General features: G+C 34.0%; 1 protein-coding gene across 1 annotated transcript in view; it reads right to left on the minus strand.

Moving 5' to 3' along the window:
- The window catches only part of RP1 (RP1 axonemal microtubule associated), a 189,525-nt gene that overhangs the window by 43,570 nt on the left and 130,448 nt on the right, over positions 1-15,507 (minus strand). The window contains exons 38-44 of the mRNA XM_064653041.1: positions 10,961-11,112; positions 8,148-8,226; positions 6,433-6,564; positions 5,773-5,954; positions 4,669-4,755; positions 2,215-2,347; positions 755-894 (exon numbers count right to left, since the gene is read on the minus strand). Coding sequence (XP_064509111.1) covers positions 755-894; positions 2,215-2,347; positions 4,669-4,755; positions 5,773-5,954; positions 6,433-6,564; positions 8,148-8,226; positions 10,961-11,112 — 905 coding nt within the window. The remainder of the gene's footprint in view (positions 1-754; positions 895-2,214; positions 2,348-4,668; positions 4,756-5,772; positions 5,955-6,432; positions 6,565-8,147; positions 8,227-10,960; positions 11,113-15,507) is intronic.

Here is a 15,507-nt window from a genome sequence, read left to right on the forward strand (position 1 = left end):
AAGAATTGTTAAGGGCAAGGCAGTGGAACAACATTCCAAAAACAGTGGAACATGTTGCCTAGGAAAATTATGGCATCTCAGCCATGAGAGAGCATATGAAGTGGTATGAAATATAGAGGATCCTGCATTGTTGTACAGGATAAATTGATCATTTGAAAGGTCTCTTGAAATTCTATCTAGTCATACCTGATCTGAGTCCAGGGTATGTGTGAACATGTTGTATAGATGCAATCATTACTATGGTAATTAACGAAGGTTGACCAGAAAATCTCTCCTAGGATATATCTTGACAAGACACAGTATGTTTAAAAGCATCTTTATCTGTTTGCAATTCTATATATAAATGGATTAATTAACATACAGTAGCTAACACATTTAAAATCTTTCTTTCAACTCTGTCTGAACAGATCTTTTGAAAAAAATTGCATTTTAAAGGAGCAGTCACAGGAAATAGCCCTGATATTTCTATATCATCTTCACAAAGAGCTGAAAATTAAGCCACAGAATTTTATATATCATTGGATTCAGTTCCAGACTCCAAGAACTGTTACTGAAAGTTTTTGGATTTTAAATTTCTTGGTAATTAAACTAATCTTAAACTGTAATGCCAATTCAGGTTACTTAGTAAGCAACACATTCTTTTGACAGGTTACCAGAGTGTAACATAAATGCTTGTATTTCATAATTAAAAAGAAATATGGTATTGGAAAAAAATAACATAAAAAACACGTAAGGAAAATAACTTAGTACTAACCTGTCCTCTCTCAAAATTCGAGTGCCTTAGTCGCCTTTTACAGGAATCTCCCTGCTCTCCAAATACTGTAATAAATACATTTGCATCAGTCCCTGATGCGGGCAATGTTCCCGTATGAACACTGATCGAGTAAAGGACTTCTGCCATGAAAAAACAGTGATAAAAGACATTATCAAATCAGACTATTAGCAACATAATTATCAAACATTATAAACCAATTTATTTTAGGTACAAGAGCAATTTCAAGACCAAGGAATTGACATCAATTTTCTGAGTTTCATATAGATTGCTAGCTACCTCACAGCACACAGCACAGCGTCAGAGATGAAATGTCCTTTATGAATCAATGCAGCAATCCATGCTTGCATGACAGAAGAAGATGTCCTAATTCTGGACTTATCCAGTGGTCACTGAAATCACCTGAAAGAATCACACTGATTCTATCAGGCATTGTAAAAAACCTAGAGTTCTTGTGGGAATTCAAGTTATTAAATTGAGTTAGGATTTACCAACTTTAACATTTTACCAAGAAAAAAACCACAGACATAAAAGATGAAATCCACTTTCTGTTCTGGATCAGTTGAATTATGTTTTGATCTCACATTTTGAGAATTATGGCCAATATCAGTTTAATATGTCCAGGAGAAATGGCTCAGCTATTTATACAAATATGCACTGTTATTATTATTCTTCACCACAAAGGATAGCTTGCCATGACTTTTGGCTGATGAGTTATACAGTACATATTCCTTGAGGCAGCATGACAGAGGACTTTTTATGGGTTCTGTGAAGAATTAAATGTTATAACAGATTCTTTAGATATATTTCCATTTGCAGTCTAGCCTTTGGTTAGATATTAGATGCAAAAAGTTTTAAATATTTTAACCAAGTCTTCTGTTCATAGAGTATAATAAATGAGAGCTCTTTTCTAAATATTTTATAAAATGTAATCAGAACAAAGGAACATGTTATCGTATTTTAAACACAATGATGAAATGAAACAGGGCTTCTGGGGCAGGAATGGGCCTTGAAGAAAACCTAAAAAAAGATTGTATTTTCTCTTTGTGATACATGCCATTATGACTTGGCATCTGCCTTTTTTTAATCTGTGATTTGGTCCCTCACCAAGAGTAAATCAGTCATTTTCTCAAAATTGCAACAGAAATATACTAATTCAGCTTTGTACATTTTTCAGACTTTCGAATTGGTACTTAGTCTAGTGAAAACAATATGTCAGTTGTTTTAAAACAAAAAAAGTGCTTTGACTACACGCCTATATAGACCCCAACATGGTTTATGCAGGTTTATTGAATGAATCTTCAAAAATGATTTTGATTGTTTTTTAACATATATAAAATGCTTTGCAATCTGTCCATTGTGTTCATCCCATTAGGCAGTTTACAATTTTGTGCATGTGCATGCATTTGCTCATGTATTTACTTTTTATTTAAGCAGCATACCCTTGAGTGGTGGCTTGTCTGGCCTGACTGCTGCTAGCTCTGTCACAGTCTCAGATCCATCTTCTCCAAACAGATATGGGGCTTCAGTATGGAAGCCCAACTCTTGTTTAGTATCCAGGTCTTTTAGCCGAAGCTGCAGACAGAATCAGAGTAAGAAATTAATTTATCTGAATTGCTTAATTTTTTTATTTCTATCCCAATAGAAACTTACATTTCTTCCTATTTCTAACTCCTGCACACGTTTCATAAAAGCTACTGGATTCTGTATAAGAGTTACAACAGCTGCTGTAAGCCGCTAATTCTGCAGCCTGATGTTTATAGGCGTATTCTTCATTGCATATTGACATGAGCATAGGACCCATTTGTAGAGAACCAATGAAGGATACAGATTAAATTGACCTGTATGTGTTTGCAATTTAGAATGTCAAATGAATGAATACAGTTACATCAATCTTAATAGCATATGCTCATTTTGCAAAAACATTTGCTTTGCTACTTTTTATTTATTTAAATGTGACTTGCTACATCTCAGTTAGGATTTTCAAAGTTGGCAGAAATTAGGTGTCCAGTGGCCTTCAGGCCTCCCTGTGGAAATATGTTATTTGAAGAATGAATTTCAGTAGAAGGTGTAAGCATTAGGTCCAGCTTCATTCCACTTGGCTTTAAATATTCATTGGAGACTGAACAAATTAGGCACCAATTTTGTGAACTTGGAACCTCCAAAACAACTGAGGATGCATATCCTGAGCCTCCATATCCTAGCTACTAAGATGGTCAATGTGGAAATTAGATTAACAGGAGGACAACTCAGATCATAAACTCTATCCTACGTCAGGTTATAAAATACAGAATGAAAATCTATCAAGTATATGAAGAAACATTTCTGATAATTATTACATGCAGTATTGAATTTTAATACATAGCTAATGACTGCAAGTTTGCAGGAATGGTTTCTTCAGCCTTTAAAATCTCTATGTATAGAAATAGAAATCCAAGACATTTAAAACAAACCAAAATGAAACAAAAACTGAATTTCATCAAGACAGTAAGTAATTGACAGTAATTGAAATACTTAGGCAGGGATTCCCAAAATTAGTGAGGTGACTTCTTGCCAGTACTGACACCAGCGACAAAAGCAAAACTTTGAGCTTATTGTACAGAATACACATACCAGTTTGGAAATCCTGAGTACAGATTTCCTCACATGGATTTCAATTGCAAGCTTTGAAATGTATAAATATTTAAATAATTGAATGATATAATTTAAATTATTGGGAATCTGACAGGTCCACTCAAAAATTTTGTCAGACTGTCTTGCCCTTGAGTTTCTAGAAATGTAATGACTGATCATTTTCATTATTGCTTATGCATTGTGTCCAGTGCTTCACAAGATCAGTCACAGGGCTTCAAGATGAAAATAAACTATTCTCCATGACCATTTCCAGAATTAAACCATTAATTAATCAAATAAGAGATGTTTTTATTTAGATAGAATCAAATTCCACTGAAAATGCAGCCCATTGTTTACTCATATTTTATACTTGCAAAAACTGAATTTTCTTACACTAAATGTATAAATCCTTCTTATACAAAAATATTCTCCCTATACAACCCTAATTAAATATCAATTACATATCACAAACTCCTATGTGTATTAAAATTTCACTAAGGGTTACCTGCATATGCAGGCAGACAACCTGCTGAAACTGGACTCATAAAAATGAGGTGTGTAAATTTATGTAGACTTTGGCCTTAAAATGAAAGGTACCTGACAAATTCTTGTCAGTTGTAAGATTACATTTAAGTGTGAACTTTATCTCCAAATCATATAGTATTTCTATATTCTATACAAAAGTGAAAAATAGTTTTGTATTTCATTTTGGAAAGGGCCATAAAATATTTTTGCGCAAGAAAAAGCTACTCATTCTATAGTACATAAATCTTCAAAATTTACAGAAAATACATACATAAGGTTATATAATTTTCTACAGAAATGTTCAGAAGACTCTAGGAGACAACACGAAAAACTCTTAGTTTTTATAGTACCTCTGGAAAAACCAAAATAGGGAAAACAGAGACTGGCAAAAGGAACACAGGGATTTTGTCTCCTTTTTAGCCTTTGCAGTTTCATCTGTAATCCATGTTTCTGAGAAATTTCTGAAACTTTGGATATTACTTTTTTCACTTAAGAAGAAATCAAGGATGGGTCTGCACATCAGTGAACCTCTCTAGCTATGTGCCCTTCAGCAGGTGCAAACAAGGTAGATCTGTCCACAAAGAGATCTGGAACCTGTAGGCAGTCATCTGTTGACACCAGGTAACAGAGAAAAAAAATGACTGGCTTTGCTAGTGTGATGCAAAGCATCACAAGAAAGACCATCTGTCTTTCAACAAAAGTTATTTGTTGGTATGTTGAAGAATATTGCAAGTGTACATGTAGTGTATTTGGAATACCTTGTGAAGTTTAATTCCTCTTCTCAGGGACGGACCGGACAATATAAAGGAAAGTTTTGTTATATCTCCAATATCACCAACAGTCAACTGTTAGGAAAAAAATAAACTAAACATTGTTTGTAATAGTTTGCATTACTCTTAAACCCAGGTAAAAAAATAAATACAATAGGTAAAAACACTAGTCAATTATATTAATATTGGAGTGAGGAAGTCCTATTAAGATAGCAAGTTAATTTGGACTTATATTTGTATCATAATTTATGTTTATTTTTAACTGAGAGAATTGGCTGCAGAGCCTAGGCCAACACATCAAAAGCAAGAAAATGCATGACCGATTCTGTATTTTCAAGCCAAATTCATATTACTATCCTTTTCTCCTGGTTTTCTTATTTACAACCTCTCCATCATATCTTTATTCTCAAATTTGAAATGAAATTTTGAACTCATGATGATTCTTATCCTTGGGTATTGGTTCTGTTCTCAGCTATTCTAGTGCTCAAAAGAAAGGATGGCTGGTATCCGTAAGTCCTATCATGTGCTGCTGCTTGTATCTTTTCCTTTTGCATCAGTTAAGCAAGTGATGTTTATATTCTGCAAAAGATTGGTAATGAGGTTTATTTCCTCATGTTTAAGAATAAAAACCTTTTGAAAGGGGTGACCCAGGTGTGTGGGTGTGCAGAAGCTGCCATTAACTTCGTATGCAAACTACAGATTTGACATTTGCCCAGGCACAAGCTCATTTTAAAAAGACACAGCTTCTAAGTAGTGAAAACAGATTAATTGAGGTTTGAGAAGCAGAATGTAAAGGAAGTGTGGAACAGCTTCATCATTCATTGCCTTACTTTTAAGGCCTACTAGTCTTAATTCAAAGTTAAAGAATTTTCTCACATCAAATTTGGTGTTTGCTAAAGAGAGATTTAATAAGAAATATGTATTAGCCCACAAGTGATAAGTTCTCCAAGCACTATTTGTATAAAACATGGAGGTATAAACATTAACACTGACAAAAAAAATCATTCCACACAACTTCACACATATTGGCTACAACTCTTATTTTACTGGAACTATTTGGTAAGACTTTTGTGAAATAAAAAAGAAACCAACCAAAAAAGGATTATCACTCAGATTTTGAACTTTCTGTGCAGGGGATTTCCCTTTTCTTCCAAATGCAACAACTTGAATGTCAGGAACATCTTCTGGTACTTGTGTACAGTGCACCCATGTTTGCCATCGTCCTCTGCTTTTCATATCAAAATTTTTCACAAGAAGAGACATCACAGATGTTTCTGCAATAAAAAAAAAAAGTATGTTTAGAACCTGTGTCTAAGTTATAAGGCAGCATAAACCAAAAGATACAAAATTATATTGCCTGGTAGTGCTGGATTTGGCACAGGCAAGTCAGGCAACAAAGACGCAAAACCCTCATTATTCATGTGGAGTGGTAGAAAATCGGGCCAGCCGCTGCATAAATCATATCACACTCACATAGGAGCCACACCTATTTTCTTTGTATCATTCCAAGGACAGGAAATGTACTGCCAGAGGAGATTCTTTCAATATTTCCATATTCTCCATCCCAGACATAATTTCTTCCTTCTTGTTTAGAGAAGGCACAATTCACCTTGGTCCAGGCCCATGTCCCTCACCATTGGGGTTCCAATGTTCAGTTCTGCCTACAGTGTGAAGTAGCCTTGTACCCATTATGTTCTGCTCTGCCACACAGGAGTGATTCACGCAAATAAAGGACACTTCTGTTAGCATTACCTTTGAGTGGAATTGCCACTTCTACAAAATCTTTCTTGGAGTGTTTATTTATCCAGTCATTGTGAACAAAAACATGCATAGAAAAAGGGTAGAAATCTTCTTTTATAACAATTTTTTCCAAGAACCACTCATCTGATGGAAAATAAATGGGACATTATTCATTTATACCTTTTAAGCACAAAATATTCTGTGTATACAGTCAAAAGTTTCTATCTTTGGCAAATCAACAAAGTGTGGTTTTTTTATGAACTTCTTAAGGAAATAAGACTTCTGAAAATATATGTTGGCAGTGTGTATATGTATTTCTGTCTGTTCCACTATGCTCCAAAATATTCAACAAAGTGAAGAAGTCTTTGCATTTTTACAGATCTTGTGAAATTAAATGTAGGGGTAGATTTGTTGTAATGATCTATTACCATCTCAAAGTATGGAAAGGCTTCCGTCTGAGATTTTTAGATACAAGAAGTCCCCCATAGGAAATTATATTATCAGTATCCTAAAGGAAAAAGGATCAGGATTTCTACGACATTAGACATCAAAAAATTCACTCAACACACAACTTTCTTTCTGATGAGGCCCTAATAAGGCACAAACTTCGGCTTAAAGTTTTATCTTGATTGAGACCATTGTGTTGATTCTTTGGAAACAAAGCATTTGAAGAGTCATATCTCTGAGTAAATTTGGTTACACTCCAAGTCTTGGTGAAGTGAATGAAAGTTTTAATGTTACCATCTAGGAAATATATGGGAAATAGTCTCCCAATCAGTTTCTCTGACTCTAACACACAGAGTCAGTTTATCATCTCGGGGTTTTTTAAAAATATGAAAGAACTAGAGACTCATTTTATCATACTCTGCAGGAATCTTGTCTCCATTATCAGCATTATCTACACAAGTAGAATATCTGTAGAATCTTTGTTCTGTTACCTTTAAAAACAATGGGCCTAAATTGTAGCCAAAGGATTGAATAAAATACCAAGTCATGATACTCCTTGCTGTTGCTATTCATTTTTAAGAAATAAGCTATTTTCTTTATCTCCAACAGCTGCCATGGAGTTGGAAGGAGAATGAGAAAAAATGCTGCAAAAATGCAGTCTTTTTATCTGCCACTCAACCTCACATACGCAGTATCCCTTAAAAAAAATATATATATTTTGCATGGATTAGAAGAAAAAAAGCTATGAGACCAGAAGAGCCTTTCTTCCCTCTTCCACTTCCCAATCTAATGAAGCAATTTTATCTTCTTATCTATATCTAGAAGTATTTAGACCTGAAATTAAATTATTTTTTTTTTAAATTATCCACAATGTAAAAATGGAGAGGAAGACAAAAATTACAAAAGCTGCAAAAGCATGGTGTCATATTGCTTCCTGGAAAAAAAACCCACTTTGTTGACTGTAATTCTTAAAACATAGTAACTATGGAGAAGAGTTTCACATATAATTTTACCATTTTGCATTTTCACAACATTTCCTAGGATGCCTTTGCACATTTTAGTAAAACCAATCTGGATCTGGATACTTGACATGTATAATCCACAGAAATAATGAACAGTAGAAAATGGAGTGCAATATCATATTTTCTAGAACTTTTTTTAGAAAAAAACCCACTTCTGATTTTTAATACTAAATTTAAGACATTTCTGAAGTTCTAGAATCTCCTAAATCTAACAATTTACATTATCATTACCTTACATTAACTGGAAAAATTGCTGACCTTTTTTTAGACTTTTAAATCCAACCAGAACTTGATTCAATTTGCCAAGGTATACTGATTTGATTTTGAAAATATTCACCTGCAATATGAAAATAATGAAAATTATATTTTAGTAAAACTCAATATGTATCTGCTTTTGAATATTTATCAGTTTAGCCTTGTGTCTGGTCACTGATTTGTATCTCAACAGAATAAAATTTATCTCGTTTATGCTGTTTCATTGCCTTTGAGCTCATAATTAAATATTACATGCTATAACTGATCTTTTCTGATCCAGTTAATACTATGAATTGTGCATTTCAGAATGCTGCCGTATCTGATAGGAAGCAATTTTGGAAACACTTTTTTCTAGTACCTTCATGGACTGAAATAACCGAATCAGATCAAGTACTAGTATGTTGAAAGTTACTTTGATCCAGAACCTAACTTGCAATAAAACTGATGAATAAGTGTCTAATAATTCTGAAAATCTGACGCAATTTTATCTTCACTAAAATTCACAGTAAATTTAGTAGGAATTAGGCAAGTAAATGAGAATTAAGTGAATGGTATCTGTGAAGGTTTCAACCACTGTGCTGTTAGGGTAAGGATTCCTCATTGAAATCATCTCTATAATAGGTCAAATTTTCTGCATACAACAGGCTTGAATGATAAATAGACTTCATGGAAACTTTCCTTTTTTCCCTACTGTAAATCTTTATAGTGTATTCACATTCTTGTATAAACATGTTAATCTATTTCCTTGTGCAGTCATCTTTATAATCAATGGGAAAGCTCACATAAGTGTGCACACTGATACTGGGAACACACATTGCTTAGTGTTATTTGTTGAATCTTTTGAACTGGGCCTGGAGAAGTGAGGTTTGGAAACATTATTCATTAATGGATTCATCTACTCTTTTGGCAAACCAGCTGTGAAATTAAATCTCTGTAGCTAAGACTTTTATTTTGTGTGACCTTATGAGCTATCCCGCTGTAGACAGAAGAAGTTGCCTTGGAAAGGTTGCACTGAAAATGCGAGTTGAATACAACAATGGGGACTAGTTTGAAAACAAACAGTAAAACCCTTGTATTGTTCCCATAGTTGTATAGACCCCAAAATTCACACTGTCTGTGAGAATCATATTGATGACAAGAATCATCTAGGAAAAAAGAGCGATTACTAAGAATGTAGCATTAGTCATTTGAGGGAAAATTGGAGTAAAGAAAACTGTGACAGAATGAACCCAAACAGTTGTTACTTGAAATCTTTTCTATAAGAAGACAACTAAGGTGCTATAGCCCAGGATATAGAAAAGCCCTTTAAAGTTTCAGAGGAAGGATTTAGCCTCTTGAACAAGCCTGTTCAAAAACTGACACAGAATCTGGATTATATAGAAAAATCTTTGCGAATTTGCAGATAAGTTGCACTTCCACAAAACTGAGTATTCACAGAAGTCAAGAGCTATTGTTCACATATTTTTCTCTACAAATTTTATTTTTGGCAAAAATGTAACACATTCTTACAAATGCAGAATTTTTTAAAAAGCTCAGGACAGTTTAGTTTTCTAAAAGAAACAGGAATCAGTCTTTCTTTCAGTCTGTACTCATACCTTATCCATTGTAGCAGTCTTGCTGTTCAGATTTCTCTAAGGTACTATCCTTAAGACATACTATATAGGACTATTATCTATATCACCAAAAAGAGTAATCTATAAAATTTCCTACTTTAAAGCAAGATGAGCCCTACTATTCCATCATCATTAATTTCAGATTTTTCTTGTGAAGTCTGAGCTACCGGTTTGATCGGTTCTTGATGAACATGACATTGGGCACGCATATTCTCTTCCAGAATGGAGAAAGAAAATACAGAATACAGAGGGTATAATGACTAAGGTTTGGTTTTGTTTTCATACAACAATACTGTATCTTCCAGAATCTTTCAAAATAGTAAGAAAAGCAGATAAAATAAACAGAGGCATGTATAAAGAATAAATGAAGCATATTGCAAGCAGTTTTCTCCAGATTTATACACCAGAAAAGACACTACTCTAGATTGACTGGCAACAGTGAAATACTCTCTCCTACCCTCCCCAAAAGAAGATTCCTATGAACTTCACAATGATTTTATGAATTCTTTAAAACAAAAAAATTTTCCAAGCGTAAATTCAAAACAAACAGCAGGGTCTCTAAAAGTATCAGCTAGACATTTCCTTTTGATATGAAATAGATATTTCCTTTTGATCTGAAATTTTAGTTACTTTTTTCTTATGCTGATAATCACTCCAGGAATTACTCTTCTAGGAAAAGCCATTTAATCTCAAAAAGCAACAATATGTTTACCATGTTGAAAGCAATAGGTGGGTAGATCAATTGGAAACATGAAATGATAAGACTCTGTTTGAAATACTGACAGTGTTCAGGAAAGTTAACGAGAAAAGGTCATGGACTAGTTTAGATTGAGTGGTTACAAATGCAAGATATCCTAACAGAAATGGTATCAGTTCTAGCAATCAGGCATGTTTTAACAAAGCAGTGATGCCTCCCCGGACTTAAAAGTCTGAAATATTAAAACAGAACTCTCAGAGAACCTTTAGTCCAACTCATTATTACTTCATCAATTGAACTGTTTTACTGTTGCACAATGCTGAAGATGCTTTAAAACAATGTCATCTATAGAAACAATCACCTCTAAGTTACAAGAGAAAATTATGTCTATATGGAATACAAAACCTAAGTATTTTGATACTCTGTCCATGAAAGGCTTTCTGTATACATAAGTTTTAACAAAAAGACACTCACAGATTCAGTTACATTTTCCCTCCTTGTTTTACCTGCCCTCTTGCCAAAGTGATCAGGCTCTTTTTCGAGTTAAGCCATCGTTTCCCGGAGTAACTTTTTTCTCCTTGTATACGAAGATAAACCTCACCAGTGGCATCTGCTTTCTTCAAGTCTCCCGTGTGCAAATGGATTGTGTATTCCACAACTTCAATAAAAATAGACATAAAACCTCAAAAAGTCAGCAGGAGAAAATACTCATTCTCTTCTTGCCCAAAACCTGCATTATGTAACAATTCCCAGTAGAAAGCATTGCAAATTTTATCCAAATCCCATACTGTACTACCAAACAAGGAGTACAGGTTTCTTCAGTCCTGGTGACACACATAACCCAAACATATTCCCCCTGTATATCTCCCTGTATGGCAATCTGCAGAATACAGATTTGTTCTGCTCTGATACCACTCCCAGAAAATCAGCACCCCTGGATGCTATTTGAGGCACAGGATCTCCTGTGTACTGTCTCTTTCCCCCAAGGTAAAAAATTCCTTTTTTAGAAAAATGTCATGTTTACATCCTCTTTGGAAATCTGAGTTCTTCTTTCTAAGACTATTTACTGATATTTCTTTGTTACTTCCTTCCATGTCTTTATATCTATTTATCCCTAGTCAGACAATAATACTATCACAATAATCTTAAATTAAAATGTTAATGTGGAACAGAAATGATGACATAAAATGCTTTCAATATCAACTTTAACACATAAATATAAAAGCCTCCTCATATTTTGTATCAGACTCCAAAGAACCTTCCATTTACTGCACAATAGCACATAAATCCAGGTCAGCTAAGTGAACTTTGAGTTTAAGGGAAAGTATTCCTGATTTTCTCATTTGTGGTCATAGTATAGCGATTAGAAGAGACACCTACGACTCCTATAAGAAGCTTCTGCTTCCTTGCCTTTTTCTAACACAATACATAGGGAAGTGATGCAGATGAGACAAGATTGCATTAATACTAAAGAAACTTCATGGAAAACTCCTATGTTCACTCTTTAAATGACCTATTTTACTTCGGAGTTTTTCATGGAAACAAGGAAAAAGAAAACACTTAAACAGAAACAGGTCACAATCTCAATATTCATTGTTATTTGCATCATTTTAACAAGAAGGAGTCCAGGAAAAAACAAGAAGGGGTTTTCGGTTTTTTTTTTTTTTTCATCTGGTGTTGTGTGTTCTTAATAAGTTATAATAAATCTCATTTGTATAGTGTGTTCATTTGTGCTCATTTGTGTAATGAGCTGGTGCTGTCAATTTAGGAATCTAACTTTGGTGGCTATATTAGGAATAAGATCCATATGCAGTCAGCAGGGAAAGGCAGGTGCTATAGAAAACACCTATAATAAGTTCTCATATATTCTAGAGATAGACACTAGAAGTTAGGAGTCAGATGGTCTAAATGTTCATCTGCTTCCAAACACAAGCATCATTTCTTCAGCCTAAGAAAAAAAGCTATTATCTTGCAGCAACACAGGTTTGTAAAACACACCTTTCTGGTATTTTTAATAAGGAGGAAAACATTTTTATCCACTGTAAAATGCAAAGTCACATTCAGTATATGGGTAATGAGCAATGCATATGTACCAAGAATGTATTCAAGAATGCCTGTATTACCTCCTGAATAAGCACCAAGACAGATTTTTTTTTAAGGACTGAGCAGCCTTAAAATCCAACATTTTACAAGTAGAGCTATCTTTGACTACCACTATCAGCCCAAACTCCCACAACCTTCATCACTGGAGCAGTAAAACATAGACAACATCTAGACTGTGTGACATTTACATGCAGCAGAAAGTCTTCCAGCCTCACTCCACCACTTGTTCCTACCTGGAACCTGGCTGGCTCTACAACAGCTGCTTTCCCAGAAGAGTCATGTGTGCAAAGAAGGAGAGTGATGTTTTAGACAGACATGAAACCAAGGAGAAACTAAGAAGCACTTTCAGTTTCACAATTGACGGTACAAGCCAGAGAGCACTAAATACGCATTATTTAAGTCTGAAACATATATTTCAGTGTAAAGCACCTCATAGGATACATGAATATCTAAGTATACATCCTAGAAACATCTGATATTTTCAGGACATTTTGCTTCTTCAATCAAATTTATTCCAAGTTAGAAATGGCCCAATTTAACCAAAGTGCACATTCTTTAAAAAGATATAATTATAAGAAATTTCTAGTAGGTTTGAGAATGATTCCCTGCACCCAGAAGCTAAAGCTGTCATTTTTTTTTCCTGCGTAGGTGATAGGAAAACAGGGAGGAAAAAAAATGTTCTGAGGATATTTATTTTTAAGCTTTTCTTACAGCTCTTTTCACAAGTTGGTGCTATTCATATTGAGTGTTATAATCAAAAGGCCTGAATTCAAATATTGTGACATCTTATATAGCTATTTCTTTATACATCTAAAATGAAGAGGTCACATAACTGGATTAAGCGTATTAAAGGCTGGGTTTGCATACTGACTGTAAAATTAATGTCTAAAAGTATTCATTAAATAATAAGGGCTGTTATCAATCTGCTAAGAAAAGTGTGCTCATTGCAATAAACTTCTGAAATATCTTTGTTTCTCTTTATCTTTTACTACATGGGGAAGAAGGCTGGGAAAATCTGTTTGCTGAAAAGTAGCTTTATTTCACTGCAGCACTATTCACTTCAGGGGCTTCCCCTGGGATTTTTTTTTTTTTTAATAATTTAAACTAAGGGCTGGGAAAGTACTTGTAATTGATAGCATCACTCATGTTTGATGACAAGAAATAAAACGAGAGTTTTCTGAAACTGGGGCCCTAATGTATCTCATTCCCTTCTTTGAGGCAGTTAAATGTGCACTGCCAGGTGAGAGGCAACATAGCTGCATTAAAGTCAACGTAGCTACACAGACTTGCTCTTGCTGGAGCTCCAGATAATTGAAAGCACATGAGCTGTCCAGGTGACACCTTACCATTTAGCCAATGGCATTTTTGCTTTCAGGGGAGTTAGGATATGAAGGTAGGATTCTGTATTATTCATTTGGAGTGTTGCCTTGTCTGTATAACTGGGTCATATGAGCAGATTCATTGGAGTCAAAAGGATACTTGAGTGAATAAGATCAAAAGAATTTGGTCCACAGGTGTGATCACTCATTTGGGGTGGATTAGAAATCACAGCACTCACATTTTTGCTGCTTTTGTCCAGAGTCATTAATATATATATAATCACGAGCTTAGCATTAATCACACAAGTAATATTCAAATGAGATAGGTTCTGAAAATTAAGAATGTATCTCATGTTTTTCCTGAGTCAGTATTTTCAGCTGAATCTGCTGAATCTATTGATGCATAATTTAAAGCTCAGTGCAGTCATAACAAATATTTCCCATTAATTTTGTACTATATAAGTGAAATAACAGTATACAAAGTAAGTCCTATGAAAAGGGTCATAACACAAAAGAGATGCTGGAAAATAGGGTAATCGTTTTTAGAATGAGTTTGGGACCATTCTGCCAGATGAACGACATACCCAAGCAACAAAGATCTATTAAGACAACTGCTTTGTTCAGCCTTGTCATCCTTTATCTCTTCCCAATCCTGTTGATAAAACTTCTGTTTCAGATGTGAGCCAACACAGAGTGAAAGTGATCACGTTATGCTCATTTAAAAAGGGAAAAAACACTCCATAAATTAAAGATAGGAGATGAAATACTTTTCTTTCTTTTTTTTTCTTCTTTTTTTTTTTTTTTTTTGGGTGGGAGTGTCTAGGAATGAAACTGAAATATAAGGAAGAAGCTGACATAAATTTTAGACTGAATTAGTATTGGGGTCGCAGAGAATAAAACTGATATTAACAACTCCAGTTGGAGATCTCTGGACTCCACAAAATAATTTGTGAGAAACTTCCTAGGTTAGCAGATACTCCCATCTGTGGAATAATTTTTGAGAGAAAGCATATACACATCTATTACCAGAAGTTTTCCAAGGAAAAATACCCTAACTTTCTAATATACTTCAAAAATTAATTGCTTTACACATCAGAATAATGTATCTCCATTTGGTTCTTAGCATAATAGAGGCTTTGAGGACTGTATTCTAGAATTATTTTTTTTTTAATTTCTGGATTTTTTATATGTAGTTAAAAATTTAACAAGTTTGCATTCAGAAAATAATTGTCAATATTTATGATTTATCCCATTTTTTCATAAATAAATTAAGGAAATAGAGCTTTTTAACTATCTCTAGAATTACTATTACTTACAATTCATGATTGTACATCCAACATATGATACATTCAACATCCAATGGTTTTTGTTGTTTTATCTGATGGATCAAAACTCTAAAATTTTAAGGTTTTTCAGTAAATAAATACAATGTGGCTAACTTTTTTAAATTACGTAAACATACACTAAACCAGAAATTTAAAAGGTCTTCAGTGTTTGTGTTCAAGTTTCATCTTTTAATTTGATGAAATATTTAGGGAACATTCCTTAGAGAATGGTGTGCAAAAGTTCATGTGGTCTGTCTTATTCCTTTTTCTGGGCTGCTTCCACCTTTTTCTATTAGTTTCTGTTTA

Source organism: Pseudopipra pipra, chromosome 1, assembly GCF_036250125.1.
Source record: "Pseudopipra pipra isolate bDixPip1 chromosome 1, bDixPip1.hap1, whole genome shotgun sequence".
Classification (NCBI taxonomy): Eukaryota; Metazoa; Chordata; class Aves; order Passeriformes; family Pipridae; genus Pseudopipra; species Pseudopipra pipra.